We start from the raw sequence: 16,811 nt of genomic DNA, 5'->3' as shown, positions 1-16,811 counted from the left end.
TTTTTTTTTTTTTTTTTTTTTTTTTTTTTTTTTTTTTTTTTTTTTTTTTTTTTTTTTTTTGAAGGAATGTGGAGATAGATTGATGGCCCTCTTGAACTAATCATTGGGAGACGAGTTGTTTGTCATATTTCTTTGTGAATTTTGTGAATAGAAAAGGGATTCCTAGTACACTTTTGATATCAACAAAGCTAACTTGTATTAATTATTTAAGCTATTTTATGTGGTTGAAGGTCGATCGGCACCCCCAATTTCGGCACTCCAGATGCCTCTTTGTCATAAGGACCGATGGTGGATGGATTGATTTCTCGTATCAAAAGTGTCTTCGGGCATATATCCGAAATAAATACCCATTATATGCAGACCGGTTTATTCGGGAACATTTCAAACGTGGTAGTTGATGAATTTATGCTAGCCTTGATGTTAGCCTGTGGATATTTGTTCTGGTTAAGAGTTACATATGAATGATTAAATGTATTCTTGATGAGTCAGTGGCCTACGTGAAGGCAAGATGTACAGATTGTCAATGCAGTAGCTATCATATCTTGGAAGTTCTGCACAATTTTGAAAATGAGAACAATCGAGAATCATAGGAGTGAACCTTCTCTTTGTTGACTTGCAGCTGCTCTGTTTAGTTTGTGGTTAAGATTACTGTATAATCAGATCACCAGGACATGTAGAACGAGATTATTGATAATGTTTGAAAGTCGTATAGGATTGAAAAGTTTGAACTGGGTTTGATTGATAATCTATTCTCTACACTTCTTTCCACGTGCTAGATCCATATCTTGCGCATGTTATAAGGTTCATGATTATAACATGAACAAGATTGAAGAATTGAATGATTTCAGCTGTCCTGGCAGGAACTGTGATGGGTAAAAGAGATACATTTGTAAACATTTGGCGGATGATGTTGGCGGTGGGAAGTTGAAGGCATAAAGCGGTCTCGTGGGGTTAGCCAATGAAGAAAGTTCAAATGAAAAGGGGTTGAAGAGTATGATTTAGTGTTATGGTGTCATGTTATGTTAGTGATTGGGTTTGGATCTGAGGAAAGCAGGGTAGGTCCTTGTCACAGGTCAAGTCAAAAGAGTCGAGCGGCCTAATGGATTCACTGAGCTCTTCAAAGGCTAAAACGCTCGTAAAGCCAGTGCTGCAGTGGTGTGGATAGCAATCTATCTCTCTCCAGCATGTACTGCACTCTATGATCAAAACTGTATCTTTCCTGGAAAGATCACTATATGGTAGCCAGTCATATCATGGGAGCTAGTCATACTTGAATTGGTTACCTTAATTCCAAAGAGGGGATGCCAAAGGCAGGACTAGTAACTAAAGTGAAGTCATAACAAGTTAGACGTACTGAAAAGTGCGGTTGGATCACCTCCTTTTAAAAAAAAAAAGCTAATGGTTGTTGGATATTTTGGTGTGACATTACTCCACTCTAAAAAAGAAGCGAGGTACATCTAAGCAAGGCTTCTTTAGTTTCTCAACGGTGAAGTAAGACTAAGCTCATGGGCTTATTATCCTAGATCGAAACAAGTTGATAGGATCCCCTTGTTACGTTTCCATGTTCCCATGTCCCCTTTTTTTAGAATCACAAATGTCGTGCATGTGCAACACGCATGGTTGAAAAAAAAATCAAAATTTAATCGTCTTGTATTAGGCAATCCACCATGGATTAGGCAGTGCAAACATGATTATTAGTGGTGTACTATTCAGAATTTGACCCGACCCCACACAAAGCCAACTGGAAAGAAGCAGTATCCACGTGGGATCCTCAATAGTTGCAGCACCGCCATCAGTGTCATCGTGGTCGTATGATTTGAAGCACAGCTTAGCGTTAGAGAAGGCTCGTGATTTTTAATGAAAACCCATGTTTTACTCTTTGCCAAAACACCAACCCTGTCCCTCGCAAATGTCTCCAATTATTTAGACAGGTCCAATCAGATTAACAGTACGGCACTTCAAATTTCAGCCCAGATCTAAAATTACCACACTTTTTCTTCATCAACCCTTTTCGAGATACCTAATCTTTATAGCCTTAACTACTCCGATGAAACCCAGTTTGTCTCTCTTACTCTTTTTGTGTTGGGGGATGTGAACCATGAATGATGGACAGTGTGCCATTGAGAGTGATACGAAACATTCCTTAGCAGAAGCGTTTTAAAACTTTGGAGAGAAGCTCGGAAGAAAAAGTCCAAAAAAGACAATATCTATCGATATCAACAGTAGGCTTGAACGGTCACATAGCAAAATTCCCTTTTGGGGTTTCTGAATTGGGTGTCTGACTTCTGATTCTTAACAAAGGCGATTAGCTTTTAGAATCAAGTTTGATTAATGGTATGGACAGTGGAGCCCGAGTTGTATGCTATAAATTCTGCAAAGAGAAGCCTGTCGGGTTTTTAAAGCAGTCCATTCAAAATTTAACCATTTTTGTACTCTCAAGCACAAAAGAGGGGAAAAAACGAAGGACCCGTGATCTTAACTCCTTTTCTACGTTGATAAATCAACCCTCCCTCGGAAACTTATGTGCCTAATGAAACCTTTTTTCCTCTGATGAACATTAATTCAGCGTTGAATAAGGATTGATGATATGCAACGCAGTGGTTGTGGACCGGCTTGGCTTGGCCCACAAGGACATTGTATAGGAGTGTCACATGTCGATTGATTATGCTGCATGGCCCATGATTTATGTCTGCTGATTATAAGCACCAGAGGCTCCCAAATCAGAAGCATAAACCTCACCCCAACAAAACATGCGAAGAAATGAGGCACTATACGATGGCGAGACGGCATTGTTACCCAATATCCATTCTACATTCATCAAGTTCAGGTCACCAAGACGCTTCATTTCTTCTTGATTCCCTGTTTTGCTTGGAGGAAGAGATTGGGGATGGCCTTATCCAACCAAAGGACCAAACTTTCTTAATGAATGTTTGTGTCAATTCCCCAAATTCTGTCTTCTTGTCGGAGAGGGAAGACGAGGAATTGGTGTCTCTGTTCTCTAAGGAGAACAAAAATGAGTTTCTTCGTAACACTCTCTCACACAATCCCTCTTTAGCAGCCGCTCGCTCCAAGGCTGTGGCCTGGATTCTGAAGGTCAATGCCCATTACTCTTTCACTGCACTCACCGCCGTTTTGGCCGTTGATTATGTCGATAGGTTTCTCTCCAGCCCCCATTTTCAGATTGACAAGCCATGGATGGCCCATCTCACCGCCATTGCTTGTTTATCTCTCGCTGCTAAAGTGGAGGAAACCCGCGTGCCCCTTCTTTTAGACCTCCAGGTAAACCCCACATCAAAATCTCCACATTTATCACGATTCTTCCAACTAAAACAGGGGATTGTTTAATGTTTTGTTCAAGGTGGAAGAAAATGAGTACTACTTTGAAGCTAAAACTATTAGAAAAATGGAGATTCTCGTTCTTTCTACGCTTGTTTGGAGAATGAATCCAGTGAACCCACATTCCTTTCTGGATTATATCGTAAGACGGCTCGGGTTCAGGGACAAGCTCTGTTCTGAATTCCTCTGTAGATGTGAACGATTACTTCTCTCTGTCATCTTAGGTGAGCTGTCTAGCCAAACCAAAATTGACTTCTATCTTGAATTCCCAGACCAAAATCATAAATGCTCTTTCATTTTGAATTCCCAGATTCTAGATTTGTATGTTTTCTTCCATCAGTCATAGCAAGCGCCATTATTTTTCAAGTTATCAACGACATAGAACCAAATGCCGCCGCCAAATGCCACGATCAGCTTCTGGGTATTCTTCAAATCGACAAGGTTTCCTCTTTTATCGTTTCTTTTTCATTCTTATTATCCTTCGAGAAATGGATTGACCAAAACTTATAGTGTACTTTTTGTCTTGCTCTGTTTGTTCGAGTAGGATAAGGTGGAGGACTGTTCGAGATTCATCTTAGAAGCATCATCGAAAGAACGACACAGAAAGGACTGTAAGAATAAACGAAGATTCAGTTTAATGGATGGTCAGAATCGGAATGTCGACTGTGCTGTGTCCTCGCCGAAGACATCAACCAAGAAGAGAAAAAATTGATGAACAGCGTCCTTGGAGGCTCAAATTTACGACAACCGCAGAATTTTCTTTACATTGTTTCATCCTTCGCTTCATTTAATTAAGGCTTCTTATAGCTACTTGTACTTTTTTGTTTCTCTAGTACAACAAAAGCGTACGCTTAATAATTAATATATAATTTCTTCTAGTATCAGTTCAAATTGTCGCATTAATTTTCATTTTCTTTCCCGTTATATCAAAGAAAATGCGATGTTTGAGGCTTCAAAGTTGGAATTCATCAAGTAGATATTGTTTGTCCAGTCTCACGATTTTAAAACACTAATCAATTTTTTATTAGGAAGAAGTTTACACTAACGCCCAACAAATTAGTAGACCTTCACCCTGACTCAGCCTCATTATTTGTCATTATATGCTTTGTAATTAACAAGTACAACACTAATCAAGTGCAATTATGATATGATTTAGATTAGTGAGTAGTGAAAGAAAGAAAGGATGCACATAATTGAATTCTTGGCAGAGTATGTATTGGATGAAGAAAACGGTATGATTATGAGAAGAAAACAGCTGACATTCACTCCTGCGCTGCTCTGAACGCAGCAGATGACTCTACAAAAGCAAAAGGTAAGTTGTTGCTGAATTCTGAAATGGTTGGCGGCACGCATAACACAAATATGAAAAAAAAGCCACTCCCTTTTTCGTAAAACAAACCCCTCTTTACTCTCTGCTATCATCTCATAAAGAATGGATATTGAAGCTTCTTTGGCTGCCATCTCCCTGACAATCATATGGCGTAGGCCCCGCCCCAGACCCACATCCCTCGCGTGAGTCTCATAATTCTACAACCCAGCTCAACCCTCAGGTCTTTTACTCACACCACAACCAGAAGAAGACGACAGCGCTAGGGCCTCATTTGGCACCCCGCTCTGTTTTCACTGCTTCTGCTTCCCAGTCCCCCGGTAAAAAGTGGGTTTGTCGTATTTTGTTGACTCACGGGTTTTTCTTCTTCAATATTCGCTCCCTGACATTCACATTGCCAAGTGCAAGAAACCAAAGGAGGATAGGGGGTTTGGGCAATCGATGCGCGCCTGCTGGATCGCGATGGTGCTGCTCTGTTTGGACTGCGCTGTTGGTTTGGGCTCAGATTAAAGCTCAACCGATGGCCCTAACAACGGAGTAATGAGCCGAGATGCGTGAAATAGGCGGACACCCACTTGCAATTTTCAAGACCCTTTTACAACAATGTTGTGTTCATATTATCTGTAATGAAAAATAATGAATTTCAAAGCAAGTAGCCAATTTGCATACTTTTCTGTCGTGGCGCTTTGCTTTGTCACAAATGGATGACAGCCAAAAACGCCGTGGCGGTAACCATCTTGCAACTTGCCTTCGCTTTCTACAATAAAACAAATTAAGATCAAATTTTTAAAATTTAGTGACTAATAAAATTAACCAACATTATACAAACTATTGCTACCTTATTTCTTGTGATGCATTAAATTATTCAATTATTGAATATTCAAATAACTTATATTAAATACCAACCTAAATCTAAACGTGGAAAAGTCTCAATTATATCTTTATCTCCTAATCCTTCCATCTCATCTTCAAGTCTCTTGTCTTATCGTTGAGGTTTTAGATTCATATTATTTACAAATTTATTGGCTACTTTTTTTATTTAAATTATTTGGTGACAAGTGTTGTTCACGCATGTATTTAATAGATATTAGAGATGTCTAGATTTAGCGAGCATTAAAAAAAAATATAAAAATAATAAAGAAATAACATTAAAATAAAAGGGATGACCATCCACGTTTGGATGCGCCGCTATATTAAAACGTTTCAAACTTTGAGGAATAAGATTTATATTTTAATTAATTTATAATAATAAAAAAAAAAGGGTTGTTTTATTTGATTTGAACTGAGTCATCTCTTATTCAGCAATCAAAATCAAATGCATTGAAAAAGTGTTGTTATCATGTGATGTCACGTCACCCAAAGCCCCTTCATATTTCGAATCTTCCCGTATCCCTGGAAGGCGTGGGACCCACTCCATTTTGCCTCCTCTTTTTTATTCTTCATTACAAATTCCAATTTTGGTTTTAAAAAAATATTTAATTTAGAAGAAAATATTTTAACCTTGAAACTACAATATTTAGGCTAATTAAACTATATTTATGTCTATATTCTAAAGTATTTAAAACAAAAAAATCTAATAATTATGGCACCTATTAATGCATTGAATCCTCTCAAATAAAACATTTACCTATACCATTTATACCCATTATCCAAAAAAAATAGAAAATTACTTTTTCAAATCATCCCTACCATATGAAACCCATCTCGAAAAATAAAGAAACATTCTTAATTCTTTGAAAACATTTTAAAATTATGAGACTGATAGGAATATGTAACAAATCAAAACAGACAAAATATCGAACTTGGACTTTTTTTTATAATTTAATAATATTAGTTAATTATAAAGACTATATCGAAATTAAATTAATTAAATGGCCATTTTCTTTGGGTGGAAAGAAAAAAAAGAAAGAAAATTATATAAAGCAAAAAAAATTTTAAAAAAAATTAAGAATTGGTAAACGAAGGTGAAATAAAATAAAAATATAATTTGGGAAAGTGAATCGTGACCCGGAATTGGTGGGAGCATTCGAATTTGTAGGATCCAACAGCACACCACTCGGAATCCAAAATTTATTTAAATTTGTTTTAAGTAGGAAAGATTTAGAACTGCTTGTGAGTTATTTGGGATCCGAAAAAGGCTATTTAAGGCGCTTCCTCGTTCGTTTCCAATTGGCATTAGAAAACAGAGTGAAGAAGAAGGCAGAGACAGAGCGATGGGGGGTTGGGCCATAGCGGTTCACGGCGGGGCTGGCGTGGATCCTAATCTCCCACTGCAACGTCAAGAAGATGCAAAAATGCTTCTGACTCGCTGCCTTGATCTTGGCATTCACGCTCTTCGGTCAAATTGTTCTGCTATTGATGTCGTTGAACTCGTCGTACGCTCTCTCCGATCCCTTTTCGGTTTCTTTTCTTTCTCTAATAGATTATTTCCATGCGTCATTTCATTCTCTGCGACATATTCTTGAATTATATTGCGATTTTGAAGGTTAGAGAACTTGAAACCGATCCCCTGTTCAACTCAGGGCGTGGATCTGCCCTGACAGAGGAGGGAACCGTTGAAATGGAAGCCAGCATCATGGACGGACCAAAACGGCGATGCGGGGCGGTGTCTGGACTTACCACTGTCAAAAACCCGATCTCCCTCGCCCGTCTTGTCATGGACAAATCCCCTCATTCCTATCTGGCTTTTTCTGGCGCTGAAAAATTCGCTAGAGAACAGGTTTGATTTCCATCTTTATTCTCCCTTTTTTCCGGTTCTAAAGCGGAATATGATTTCCATCTTTATCTGGCTTTTTCGGACGGAATTGAATCTGTGCTAGGGTGTTGAACTTGAGTGCAATGACTATTTCGTCACCGAAGAAAACGTCGGAATGCTTGAACTAGCCAGAGAAGCCAACAGTATATGGGTACCCCTCCGATTCAAGTATTTTTAACTAAATATGATTCAAAATAACCGTTCGAAACGGACTTGACATTTTCTGGTTCGATTTGTAACAGTTAGATTACAGGGTCCCAAACGAGAAGTGTAGCGCGAGCGTGGAGACGCCGTTGCAAATGAACGGCCTCCCAATTAGCGTGTACGCGCCAGAGACTGTGGGCTGCGTGGTGGTCGACAGTGAAGGAAGGTGCGCCGCCGCCACGTCCACCGGCGGCCTGATGAACAAAAAGATCGGGCGCATCGGAGACTCTCCGCTGATCGGTTCAGGGACGTACGCGTGCGGGGTGTGTGGGGTATCGTGCACTGGAGAAGGGGAGGCGATCATAAGAGGGACATTGGCAAGAGAAGTAGCGGCGGTGATGGAGTACAAAGGTCTGGGGCTTCAAGAGGCAGTGAATTACGTGATAGAGGAGAGGCTGGACGAAGGAAAGGCCGGATTGATTGCCGTGTCGAGCAATGGTGAAGTGGTTTGTGGGTTCAACACCACCGGAATGTTCAGGGGATGTGCGACGGAGGATGGGTTTATGGAGGTTGGGATTTGGAAATAAATTGGGATATGATTGGTTAGATAATTTAAGATTGGGATGTGAAGTTTTGTGGGTTTTAATGCTTTGTAGTGTGCTTTGTTTTTTCAGTAACTGTGTGAAATCTTCTTCAGAATTTTCTGGATTTAGATTCAGAGGCAGATCCATCTTGGCAAATAAAAAATAATGCCCTTAGCCCTGACTACTACGATCTTTTATTTTCTAATCAAATTCTTGATAATCTTAAATTATTAAAGAAGGAAAATAGTTATGAAACAGCAGTATGATTCATGAACACAGGGAAGGGAAAAAACAAAACTCAGGCGTTTTCAAGAATATTCTTGGAATGGGTGGCCAATTAAAAAGGGCAGCCACCGGAGGGTTTGAATCATCATTAATGATAATTGCATGTAATGTTGTGGACTTCACTGTCACGACAAAAGAATTTGGTGAAGGAACACGAAGGTCATAGTCCTAAACATGGAAATACAGAAACTGTAAACTGATGCCGTGGAGGCAGCGTTTCTTAATGGGCTAGCAGCCAGTGGGTGCGGTGGAAACCGGCGGTATGCATCAGCCAAGACTCCACCCAGTTTAACTTGAGAAGGGGTATTTAAGTGAAGCCCATCCGGTTCAAACGACAAGCCCAATGCGTATGCGTCCACAGTCATCACGTTCATTACCTCAATTCCGAATTGCCCCCTTCTCACTCCTTCCTTATACGGCCCCTCTCCTGATGCAATCCCCACCTACGACCACAAACGTTGACGTTTTAACAAACTCTCTCTACTATTGTTAGTTGGCCTTGTTATCTTGTCCTACTTTTGCTACTGACTCATTAACTTATTTGTCACTTATCAAGGCTTTTCCTTTTTTAAATCTGTAGAAGTTATTATAATAGGAAGCAGAAACAGAGGGTAAGAAAAACCTGAATAATTGGGAGGAATGGGATGTTTAGATCGGAGCGAATGTCGGTGAAAAACTTCTTCAACCTCCCTCCATACAACTCGGAATCTTCTGCATTCACTGTATCACTTTCGCCCTGATACCACAGGAGCGCTTTAATTGTGCCTCCACCGAGTATCGACGCTTCGGCTCGGGTTAATAAATGGTTGTACAGATTGGACCCCTTTTGCCACTGTTGAATCGAAGTCCCGCCCATCGCGCAGGGGACAAGACCGATCACCGTCCGACCGGCGGGTTTATCCATGAGAATGGTGTTGGCGAATGGCATTCCGGGCCCAATCCCGTTGATCTTGAGGAAATCAATGTCGGCGTGGAGTGGCTCGCGAGCTTCAACCCAGGTGAGATCGGAGGCGAGGCGGAGGATGGAAGGATTGGGGGAGCATTGGGGAGGAACAACGCCGTCCCACGTGGGACGGTGCGTTAGGGTGGTGTTGGAGACGCCGCCGCGCCCCGCCATGTTGCTTTGTCCGGCGAGGAGGAAAATGGCTGTCGGTGGAGGTGGTTGTTGAGAAGTGAGGGGAAGGTGAGCGGCCATTAGAAATAGGAGGGAGAAGTAGAGCATATTGAGTTGGAGTGTGGGTGGGATATAGGCGAAGGAAGGTGAAGAAATGCATTAGTTTATAAATTGAATTGAGGCGGTCATGTTCCGGTCCACTCCAGCGTTACACTTACAATTACAACTCACGTTGTCCTCCTCCTCTGCCACTATTTGAAATCTCACTTATTTGCTCTATTTTAAGTTTTGACAAAGTGATGGACTTTCAAGGACAAAACAGAAAAAGCCGGCCCGGCCCGGCCCAGCCCAGCCCAGCCCAGCCCACACAATAAATGGAATAAAACAAAAGGAAGGACCCCATCCCCACTCTCCGCTTAAAAACAAAATAAAAAAACACAGGCATTGGTATGATAATCAATGATGGCAACCCACGTGAGCAGGATGACCTCAAAACCGTCCTCTTGTGTACGCTAAAAGGACACCCTTTCTTTTCTTTTTGGAAGAATTGTAAAAAAAAAAAAAGAAAAAAGTAAATAGGGGGATGGAAGTCATGGATAACACACACGCATTGGGTTTGCATTATATGTTGGGAAGGGAAAGGCAGCGGTTCACAGCCTGGACTGACATGATTGCACTAACCCACCCACCCTTCCTGCCCGGATTCTACTCAATTCTTTTTTCTTTTCTTTTCTTTTCTTTTTTTTTTTCCGGGAAATAAATGCTATACAGCCTGGCATTACTTCCATTATCCTTCTCTCTATCTTCCAATTTATTAATAATCTCTAAACCCTACACAAAAAAACAAAACACGAGGCTAAATAGTTGTTTGGATTAGGCCCACACACAGCGCCACAGCCGTCCGATCCCCTTTTTTTCTTTATTCTCGTAGATTAAACATAAATAAATTCACTCCAAGTCGGTTTTCAAAGGCAGCCCAAAGCCCTCGCTATATATTCTACGTGTATCTTCTTGCCACCGTTGCATGACGCGTGTCCCTCTCCCTTCCAAACTACAAACGGCTATCACCGGTCACCACTTCCTCCCCCAACCAGTCACTCCCACTATCTTATAAATTCTCTCTTCTCTCCTTCCTTCCCCCTTCTCTCTTACACATCATCCACCTCCCCCTACCTTTCCCTTTATGGCTACCGCCGGTGCTTCTAAGCCCGTCGACCGGATAAAAGGTCCTTGGAGTCCCGAAGAGGACGAGTTGTTGCGCCGCCTCGTCCACAGCTACGGCGCCAGGAATTGGTCTCTTATAAGTAAGTCCATCCCTGGGAGATCTGGCAAGTCTTGCCGACTCAGGTGGTGCAACCAGCTTTCGCCTGAGGTGGAGCATCACCCTTTCACTCCCTATGAAGATGACACCATTATCCAGGCTCACTCCAGATTCGGCAACAAGTGGGCCGCCATTGCCCGTCTTCTCAATGGTCGCACCGATAACGCCATCAAGAATCACTGGAACTCTACTCTCAAGCGCAAATACTCCTCCTCCATTGCCGATGATTTCAAACACCACCCTCCCAAGAGATCCGCCAGTGTGGGTGCTGCTCCCACCACCGTCGCTTCGCCTTTCTATTTCAACCACAGTAGCCCATCCGACTCCGACTTGAGCGACTCTAGCCTACTTGGAATGTCTTCTTCGCAGGTCTGCAAATCTGTCTCGCCCGATGCTTTGATTTCTCGGTCAGATCAGCCGCCGATGGAGACCTCCACCGATCCTCTCACCTCTCTCACCCTCTGTCCGCCTGGATCCGACTCCTCGGAGGTTCCAAAACTCGCGTCCGAACCCGATCAGGCACCTCAGCAGCCAGTGCAGAGTGCGGACAAGCTGAGAATTGAGAGCAAGTTCTTCAGTTCAGAATTCTTGGCTGTGATGCAGGAAATGATTAGGAAAGAAGTACACAACTACATGTCTGGGATGGAGCAAAAAGGTCTGTGTTTGCAAACGGAGGCCATCAGAAACGCAATCGTAAAACGGATTGTCATAAACAAGCGCGATTAATAGCAGCCCTGAGATGACAAAGAAGTCATCGCGTCACTCAAAAAGTTCTCCTTTATGTGTTTATTTTCTTCTTTTCTCCTTCCCCCTCCCCTGAATTTATAGATGACAATAAATTTTGGTAGTGTACAGAATGAAGAACACCAAATTTGGGGGGCTGAACAAGGCAGAGAACTTCAAATACATATATCATATATGATAGAATTAGATCATCTGTTCCCAAAAGGGCTATCTATTAGAAAGTTTGGGCAAATTCCTGTTCGACTAAATCGAGTCGATGTAAGAATAATGACCAAAAGAACAAAAAACGAGTTTAGTCATTGGAAATTTTAGAACTTGCATCTTTTGATACACCAGTGTGTACCAGGATGATGAAAATCCAAGAAAAGACACTAATTGTGGTGGTCAAGAATGGATAAATAAACAGGGTTCAAAGAACAGAACAGAACAGAACAGAACAAAACATTAATGGTTGAGCAACCAGTTGGAAGTCGGAACTGCAAATTCCAAATTGATAACATGTGGAGGACAGTTTTGAGATCAAATGAAGACATGAGCAATTATGTCGGTTTCTGTACTGTACATACTAAATTTTTAAAGCAAAAGGGAGCTGTACGAACTCGAAGATTAGAGATAAATTCAAACAAACGGACCTGAGAAAACGATCAAAACTGCTGGAATTTAATCAGCAGATAGGGATTGAGACGACACAGCGTTTTGCATAAACTCAATAGCTAAATTGAGTGTGTTTTAGTCATCGGTATTGTTGGCGCTTGTTTCCATATTCTGAGGCACATGGTACGATGACAAGAAAAATGCAGACTGATTGTTCCTGAGAAACTTGCAACGAACACATCAAAAACAGGGTTGTGTGTCGTTGAAATTTTCAACACGGAAACTCATGAAATAATGTCTCAAAAGAAGAATTAAGAGGAATAGATATTCGAGTAAGTCAACCAACTTCTGTTGCAGTTCCATTTAACTCTCCTCTTCGATATTGGCTTGAGACAACAACTCAGGCAACCTAACCGCAATTATGAAAACGCGGTATACAATGTTCAAAAGGCTGTACCCTACTTTTAACTTCACCATTGACCACAAATATCATGTAATGAATGCAAATAAGAACAATGACATCATGGTGCCGTGCTATTCATTAAACCAATAAGATGACCGTCCATTTGACCACGGGTTGAGACAGACAAGTGTCGTGATGCGACTAAAAGGAACGGTGCATCATCCAGCATACTAAGAAGAGTGTGCATTCAAATCAAGCTAAGACATAAGCAATGTTGGAGAGAGGGGTGACACGAGTGTCGAAGACAAGCTCAAAGAGGCCTGGGTAGGGCCTCAAGCCATAACCTCAGAAGTTAGAGTTTCGATATGTGTTTCGACAAGCAGTTCTGGAGTTAAGTATGTCCGCCCGCCAGAATCATGTCTACTCCAAAAAAATATTAGAAATGCCTCAAAATGTACGGTAGGAGGAGGGGTCTACAACACCCTTGCGTCATGTGGCCTAAGTGAGCTACCCATAGCACATACATGTGTGACGTGTGGGCGAACATCTTGCACAAGCTCCTTTAAAACGAGTCTTTCAAAGATAGTGTCAGACGACACGAGTGTGCCAACATTGTGTCCCAGTCATGTGTCAAAAAGTTGATATATGCACCGGTTATTCGGTACAGAGTTTGTAAATGACATGGCAAGGACACTGGAGGGTTCATATTCTGATGAGATGAGCGACACATGGGTTGGTTTAGATAGACATGTCCGAGAAAGCCAAGATGGTTAGGATGTACGACCATGACACTCGACACTCAGGACCATATATGGAAGAAGGGGAGACATAACTGATGACCAATCCCTCCATTTGTTGATACTCACTGTGGTATAGAAGCATCAAATCAGACCCTTCACTATTCCTCCAACCAATTCGTCTTCCCTGTCCTCATAGAGCAATGTTAAAGAAGATGAAGAACATGGTGCAACAACAAAACGTTCCATCCTTCTTCAGCCTGTATTCAAGATATTTCTTCATTATATCTTCAGCATTAAGGAAGGAAACGGGGGTTGTTTACTGCTAACAATCATAGGATAAAAGACTCTAGTGGCTGGAAGTTTGTGGACCATTGTAAAACACTTTCTGACCTATCCCTTTCTATCAGAACAGCCAGTGATCTTATTACCAGCTTCTGGAATGATTCATGGACGATCTAAAGGCCATCAAGATTTTTCAAGTTCTAAAGATTTAACATCAACAATTATGCACAATCGTTTGCTCATCTGCATTCACGTTGATCTCTACTGAATATATAAAACGCCTGAGATTCGAGTCATCCTCCTATCTACTTGAAATAGAACCAACAAACCAAAAGCCACAAGTATATTTGGCAAGAAAACACATAAAGAACGAGGAACAACGAAATGAACTGTATAAGAAGGGATGAAAGAAAACCTATGAAACGCGAGGACCTTCTGTGCTGCATGTTCATCATCGTCGTCGTCTTGGGAATGACTATTGGATGAGGCATCGGGCAGAAAAGGAGAAACCCCAATTCCGTGGGCTTCCCTCCCATTGGCCTCCGGTAAGATGGGCCTGACATTCAAGAGCCCAATCATGTCCACTCAATCCCCAATGCTGCATCACTTCCTCAAATTCTCTATCCAAACAGAACTTCATATCTCTATATTTTTCTTATTCCTTTAACTCTTCCTTCTTTTTTTTTCCTTTTTGTCTTAAGATTCGAAAGAAAAAACATAATCTCAGCTTTTGAGATTTTGTTTCATGAACTGTCAAATCTGGAGATCATGAAAACAGTCTTTGGAATCACTCTTCCATTAGTGGCATTTGCATAAATTTAATTAAAAATGGTACCTTTTTAGATTACTGATTTGGCACTTCCTTTCTTTCATTCATTTTGAAACAAGTATGAGAACTGAACCCACCTTGTGGCTGGTTCTGGGTCTGCGTTTGGCTTTTTGTGAGAGGCTGAGTATTGTATAGTTTCCAAAACCCAACTCGTCTCTTTGTCTTGTGCTATTTGTCTGCGAGCGAATGGGGCATTTTCTTCCATCCTTCTTATCTTCTCTTTCTTTCACCTATTCCATTCCATTTCCATTTATTGGCCATCAATTTCAACACAAAACCCACTTAATCTTTTGCTTCTCCATTCATATATATATATATGATAACTATATAATCAGATACACAAGTTAGGAATTTATGAAGTACACACCCGACCCGGATACAGATCTAATTAACCCAGGAAGGACAATAAGAAAAGATAAAGAAAAACCCAGATCAAATCCAAAACACATTGAAAGGGAAACTTCAATCATCGCCTAATCTCGAGGAAAATGGTTAAATGGAGTGAATTTTCCAGGCCAGACCATTCATTCGTCTCTGTTGCTGAAATTCATCTTCTCGTAGTACCGAATCGAGAGAAGTGAGAGCGAGAGATGGACCTCATCCTTCCCCCAACGGGTCGGTGGCTTCGACCCAATCATCGCCGGAAACGTAGACCAAGGCGACGACGACGATGAGGAGGAAGCTGAGGCAGATGTGGAGGGGGCTTGGGGCTTGGTAAGAGGCCAGATGAAGAGCGAGTGGAGGCGACGGAAGCCACCGAGGGCTAGAACTACAGATCGGAGTTGTTGGTTGCCGCAGCCGGTGTTGGCCCAGTGTCTGGTACAGATCAGCTCCCAAAGCCGCTCATCTTCCGCCGTTTTGTGCCATTGCTTGCTGACACACGCCGCCATAGCCAGAGTCGTCGCATCCACATGCTTAAAAACCTCAAACAGCAAATTATCATCCAAATTGACAAACCCAGTTCTGTCGGAGGCGCCTCCTCCTCCTCCTCCTCCTCCCCCTTCACAATCCACAGAGTCCACCCTGAGTTTTTTCCCCATCTTCCGCTCCCCATCGCCATCGGGAACTAGTCGCTTCATCTCCAAATATCACAGAAATCGGAAAAATCAGATTTCTTATCTGTAATCAAAAGAAATCGTGAAATTGAAACACACTAGAACAGAGATTTGGGAAAAAGCATTGTGGGTCAGCCTTAAATCTGAGCAGAAAAGCTAATAGAACGATGGAAATGGAAGGAAAAACAGGGAGGGATTGGAATTGAAGATTAAAAAGAAAAAAGGAGAGAGAAGAGGAAATAAGGATAGTTGGGGGTGAAGAGTGGTTAAGGCCCTATTAAAGCATAAGTTTTGAAGGTTTACGAAGACGACAAGATGAGAATTGAATGCCTTTTTCTCCATATTCACCAACTGTGTCGTCGCCCTGTGTCACAATTTTCATTTCCCCCTCTTTGTTTTCACGGACAGTTAACGCCCCAACCCGCTCTACCGCTTCTTCCTCCTCCCACATTTCTATGCCCCCTCTTTGGACCCAATTATAAACAATCTTAACTAAACTGATTATGGACTAATGCTCATATATGGCAACCATAACATCCTCTTGCGACATGGACACCTCGGCTCGATTGAGCCAATAGAGAACAAACTTAGTGCGTTTTTGGTTGCCTTCACACTTTTCAGTTTCGGGTCGGACAAAGTTCAATAAAGCCTTCACACCTCGACTCATTTATGCAAAAAGGTGGTTGAGAGAGATTTAAGTTGAAGAGTAAGTAAATGTGATTTAGCTAATTAGTTTGGTGAATACATATAGACCTTTGAACAACCCTCCAAGTGGCTATTTATACGCCTAAAGCTCCTCCTCGCTCTTAATGCGACTAATTCATTTATCATTTCTACTTTATCTATTTTTATTTTGGTGCCACCCAATTTCAATTAAACAACATTGTCTTGATATTAATATTTAAAAGTTTGTAATGAACATTTAAATTAAATTAAAGAGATGAAATGAAAAAATGAAATAAAATGAAAGGTGAAACTGATGAGAAAACAAAGTAAAAAGAATTGGATGGGTTTAACGGTTTACTTGGATTTGACTTTGCAAGAAAACTACAAGAGGGTTTGGTTAGTTGGTTGGTTGGTTGGTTGGTTGGTTGGTCATTTAAAAAGAAAAAAAAAACAAAATTCAACAAAATTCAACAAAAATGAAATGAAATTAAAAACAAAAAAGAAAAAATGTTAAAAAGAGAAAGAAAATCAAAGGAAAAGTTGTGTTGGGGGTTGGGGGTTGGGGGTAGGGTAAGTTTAGCATTGCTCTATAATACAGTTTTTTTTTTTTTTTTTTTTTTTTTTTTTTTTTT

General features: G+C 41.2%; 6 protein-coding genes across 6 annotated transcripts in view; 4 read left to right on the top strand and 2 right to left on the bottom strand.

Annotated features, from left to right (window-relative positions):
- The window catches only part of LOC111481165 (protein DCL homolog, chloroplastic-like), a 3,096-nt gene extending 2,371 nt beyond the window's left edge, over positions 1–725 (top strand). The window contains exon 3 of the mRNA XM_023126520.1: positions 231–725. Coding sequence (XP_022982288.1) covers positions 231–398 — 168 coding nt within the window. The 3' untranslated portion in view covers positions 399–725. The remainder of the gene's footprint in view (positions 1–230) is intronic.
- A 1,586-nt stretch (positions 726–2,311) lies between these two features.
- LOC111481144 (cyclin-D3-1-like) lies at positions 2,312–4,219 on the top strand. The gene is made up of 4 exons (XM_023126497.1): positions 2,312–3,279; positions 3,359–3,560; positions 3,647–3,777; positions 3,881–4,219. The coding sequence occupies exons 1-4, from the start codon at positions 2,686–2,688 to the stop codon at positions 4,046–4,048; spliced, it is 1,095 nt and encodes a 364-aa protein (XP_022982265.1). The 5' UTR covers positions 2,312–2,685; the 3' UTR covers positions 4,049–4,219.
- A 2,596-nt stretch (positions 4,220–6,815) lies between these two features.
- LOC111481149 (probable isoaspartyl peptidase/L-asparaginase 2) lies at positions 6,816–8,327 on the top strand. Its single transcript, XM_023126503.1, has 4 exons — positions 6,816–7,038; positions 7,149–7,382; positions 7,483–7,569; positions 7,661–8,327. The coding sequence occupies exons 1-4, from the start codon at positions 6,877–6,879 to the stop codon at positions 8,147–8,149; spliced, it is 972 nt and encodes a 323-aa protein (XP_022982271.1). The 5' UTR covers positions 6,816–6,876; the 3' UTR covers positions 8,150–8,327.
- Positions 8,328–8,472: 145 nt separating this feature from the next.
- LOC111481152 (probable carbohydrate esterase At4g34215) lies at positions 8,473–9,800 on the bottom strand. The gene is made up of 2 exons (XM_023126505.1): positions 9,054–9,800; positions 8,473–8,874 (listed from the first exon to the last, which is right to left on the bottom strand). The coding sequence occupies exons 1-2, from the start codon at positions 9,651–9,653 to the stop codon at positions 8,557–8,559; spliced, it is 918 nt and encodes a 305-aa protein (XP_022982273.1). The 5' UTR covers positions 9,654–9,800; the 3' UTR covers positions 8,473–8,556.
- A 582-nt stretch (positions 9,801–10,382) lies between these two features.
- Positions 10,383–11,938, top strand: LOC111481155 (transcription factor MYB44-like). Its single transcript, XM_023126509.1, has one exon. The coding sequence runs from the start codon at positions 10,729–10,731 to the stop codon at positions 11,590–11,592; it is 864 nt and encodes a 287-aa protein (XP_022982277.1). The 5' UTR covers positions 10,383–10,728; the 3' UTR covers positions 11,593–11,938.
- A 2,784-nt stretch (positions 11,939–14,722) lies between these two features.
- LOC111481166 (F-box protein GID2-like) lies at positions 14,723–15,949 on the bottom strand. Its single transcript, XM_023126522.1, has one exon. The coding sequence runs from the start codon at positions 15,535–15,537 to the stop codon at positions 14,983–14,985; it is 555 nt and encodes a 184-aa protein (XP_022982290.1). The 5' UTR covers positions 15,538–15,949; the 3' UTR covers positions 14,723–14,982.
- Positions 15,950–16,811: the final 862 nt, after the last annotated feature.

Source organism: Cucurbita maxima, unplaced genomic scaffold (genome assembly GCF_002738345.1).
Source record: "Cucurbita maxima cultivar Rimu unplaced genomic scaffold, Cmax_1.0 Cma_Scf00006, whole genome shotgun sequence".
Classification (NCBI taxonomy): Eukaryota; Viridiplantae; Streptophyta; class Magnoliopsida; order Cucurbitales; family Cucurbitaceae; genus Cucurbita; species Cucurbita maxima.
This window is presented reverse-complemented; position numbering and strand designations above follow the sequence as displayed.